Raw genomic sequence first — 2,400 nt, 5'->3', positions numbered from 1 at the left:
GAGCCCGCTCCCGCCGCCAGCGGGCCCCGCCCCAGCCGTGACGCCCTCCTGTCCCCCGTGCAGGACAACCGCACCCTGAAGGAGCAGAATGATGAGCTCAACGGGCAGATCATCAACCTGAGCATCCAGGGCGCCAGGAACCTCTTCTCCACCTCCTTCTCAGAGTCTCTGGCTGCAGAGATCAGCTCCGTGTCCCGAGACGAGGTAAGGCTCACCCAGGCCCGGCCGCTGGGACGTGCCACAGGCTGTGCCCCACCCCAGCCCTGACCGCGGCTCTTCCGCAGCTCATGGACGCCATTCAGAAGCAGGAGGAGATAAACTTCCGCCTGCAGGACTACATTGACCGCATCATCGTGGCCATCATGGAGACCAACCCATCCATCCTGGAGGTCAAGTAGAGGCGGGAAGGCCCAGCCCGGTGTGCCCGGGACCCCACCCGCACCCAGGAGACGGCCGCGGCGCGCACACGGCCGCGACCAGCAGCTGGGCTGGGCACAGAGGGAAGAAGAGCAGGACGCCGGGGCCCAGAGCCCACGCGGGGGGGTGGCGTGGGCCCGCCCTCTGCAGAGGTGTGGGGAGCACGGCGCGGGTGAACCCCTCCGTGAGCTCCCTCCCACGTGGCAGACCTCTCTGCTGCCCTACCTGTCAGGGAAGAAAGGAAGGACACGTCCCCACCGGGACGCTGCCGTCTGCATCTGCTCAGGTGCCCTCACCTGGACGGCACAGAGGCCCCAGGACCCTCGCGCCAGGCGTGATGCGGTGCGCGTCCGGTTCGGGCTGGGAGCTGCGGGACCCCGCCTTTCCCGGGACCGTGTCGCTGGAGCTGCTCAGCCCAGTCACCCATCCAGTGAGAGCGCCGCAGTCCGGCTTCAGACCCGGGGGCTCCGCAGCCGGCCACGCAGCTGTCCCCACGGCCCAGACCCTTGCCGCGGTGACGGGGCTGAGGCCGAGCCTCCACTCCAAGCTCAGGACTTGAGAGTCCCAGCACGTGGAGCGTGCTCTGTGCGCAGGATGGGTCTCGTGGCCCTGTGACTCCAGGTGCGGGCAGCATCGTGCTGAGACGCTGCCTCCCCGTGGGCGTGGCCCCCGGCCTCCTGGCGTCCTCCCCTCCCTGGGCAGGTCTCGGCTGCCCTGGGTGAAGTCCCCCTTCCCCAGGCCAGAATCCAAATGTCTGCCACCACGTTTCCTCTGGGAGTTTGAAGTCGTTAAAGTGGCCACCGTCCCGGAGCTGCGTTCTGGAGGAGGCTGGGCGCTGCGGCTTCTCTGAGTACCCAGCTTAAGAGCAGAGAGCAAGGCCCTCCCAGCAGCGTGTGGGCTCCTTTAAGGAAGCCGTTGCCTGGCTCTGTGCCACTGGCACCGGGCACTGCACCGCAGTGGGGGCTGCTGGGCCCACCCTACTCTGCGCCTGCGCTCCGGCCGGGAGCCTCCAGGTGCTCCGGGTGGGTCAAGACCCCACACACAGGCTGGCCACTGCTGTGTGCAAGTGCGTATGTGAGGGCGTGTATGTGCGCGTGGTGTGTGTGCGTGTGCGTGTGTGTGTGGTGCCCTGCGTCCCTCCATCCGTGTGGCCCACCTTCTACACTAAGATTTAAGATGTTGCCTCGTATTGTACATTTTGGGGAAAGCCTTGGGTGTAAATCAGTGTAAACTTGGAGGAGAGATTTTTCTATCATGTAGAGTAGGTATTTTTTATAGATTGAAGGTTGATCAATTTTTTAATACTTCCAAGAGAGAAAACTATCTGTGTATACACATGAAATATATATATATGTATGATAATAAATACTGGAGCTCTGCCTTCCGTGCCCAGCCCCGCCCCCGTGGCACAGACGTGGGTCTGTTTCTGTCCACCACCCGGCGGTACCGTGGCTGCAAATGTGAGCTGCCAGGGAGATGTTTCATGCGCACACCCAGGCGTGTTCTCACCCAGTGACCTGTTTCCTTCCCCTTGAGAAAGACTCCCCGGGCAGAGCAGTGGTGCCCCGGGTACTAGAGGGCAAGGCCAAGACGGTCTCACTGAATTAAAGCTGTCTGTACCCACAGAGGCCAGTTTCTTCCTCTGTGGGGCCTGAGGGCGGGCTGGGGGTGCCCTGGGCCTTGCCTGGTCCCCCAACGTATTCGGGGGCTTGGAGGCTTGGTGCCACATGAGCTCAGACAGCAGGAGACCTTCGGGTCAAGCTGACCCTTCCTGGAGACCCCAGGGCGGCACGTCCAGTCTGGACCCCCAGGGGATCTCAGCCAAGGGGCCCTCCTGGGCCAGGGCCATGTGATGGGCCTTTGGGGGCCACAGGTGTTCATGAGAGGACACAGCCCGAGTGTAGGCTGGGCTGAGGGGTTGCATCGAGGATCTGGAGCTCATTGATGTCCCCACAGGACATGTAATCAGATAAAGAACAGGCT

The 2,400-nt window shown here is 63.1% G+C and overlaps 1 protein-coding gene across 1 annotated transcript in view; it reads left to right on the top strand.

Annotated features, from left to right (window-relative positions):
• RAB11FIP3 (RAB11 family interacting protein 3) overlaps positions 1-1,828 on the top strand; it is a 99,915-nt gene extending 98,087 nt beyond the window's left edge. The window contains exons 16-17 of the mRNA XM_077762808.1: positions 64-204; positions 285-1,828. Of these exons, the coding sequence (XP_077618934.1) occupies positions 64-204; positions 285-398 (255 nt within the window). The 3' untranslated portion in view covers positions 399-1,828. The remainder of the gene's footprint in view (positions 1-63; positions 205-284) is intronic.
• The last annotated feature ends 572 nt before the right edge of the window (positions 1,829-2,400 follow it).

This window comes from Crocuta crocuta, unplaced genomic scaffold (genome assembly GCF_008692635.1).
Source record: "Crocuta crocuta isolate KB4526 unplaced genomic scaffold, BGI_CrCroc_1.0 scaffold234, whole genome shotgun sequence".
NCBI lineage: Eukaryota > Metazoa > Chordata > Mammalia > Carnivora > Hyaenidae > Crocuta > Crocuta crocuta.
The sequence above is the reverse complement of the archived record's forward strand: the minus strand, read 5'-3'. Positions and strand labels throughout refer to the sequence as shown.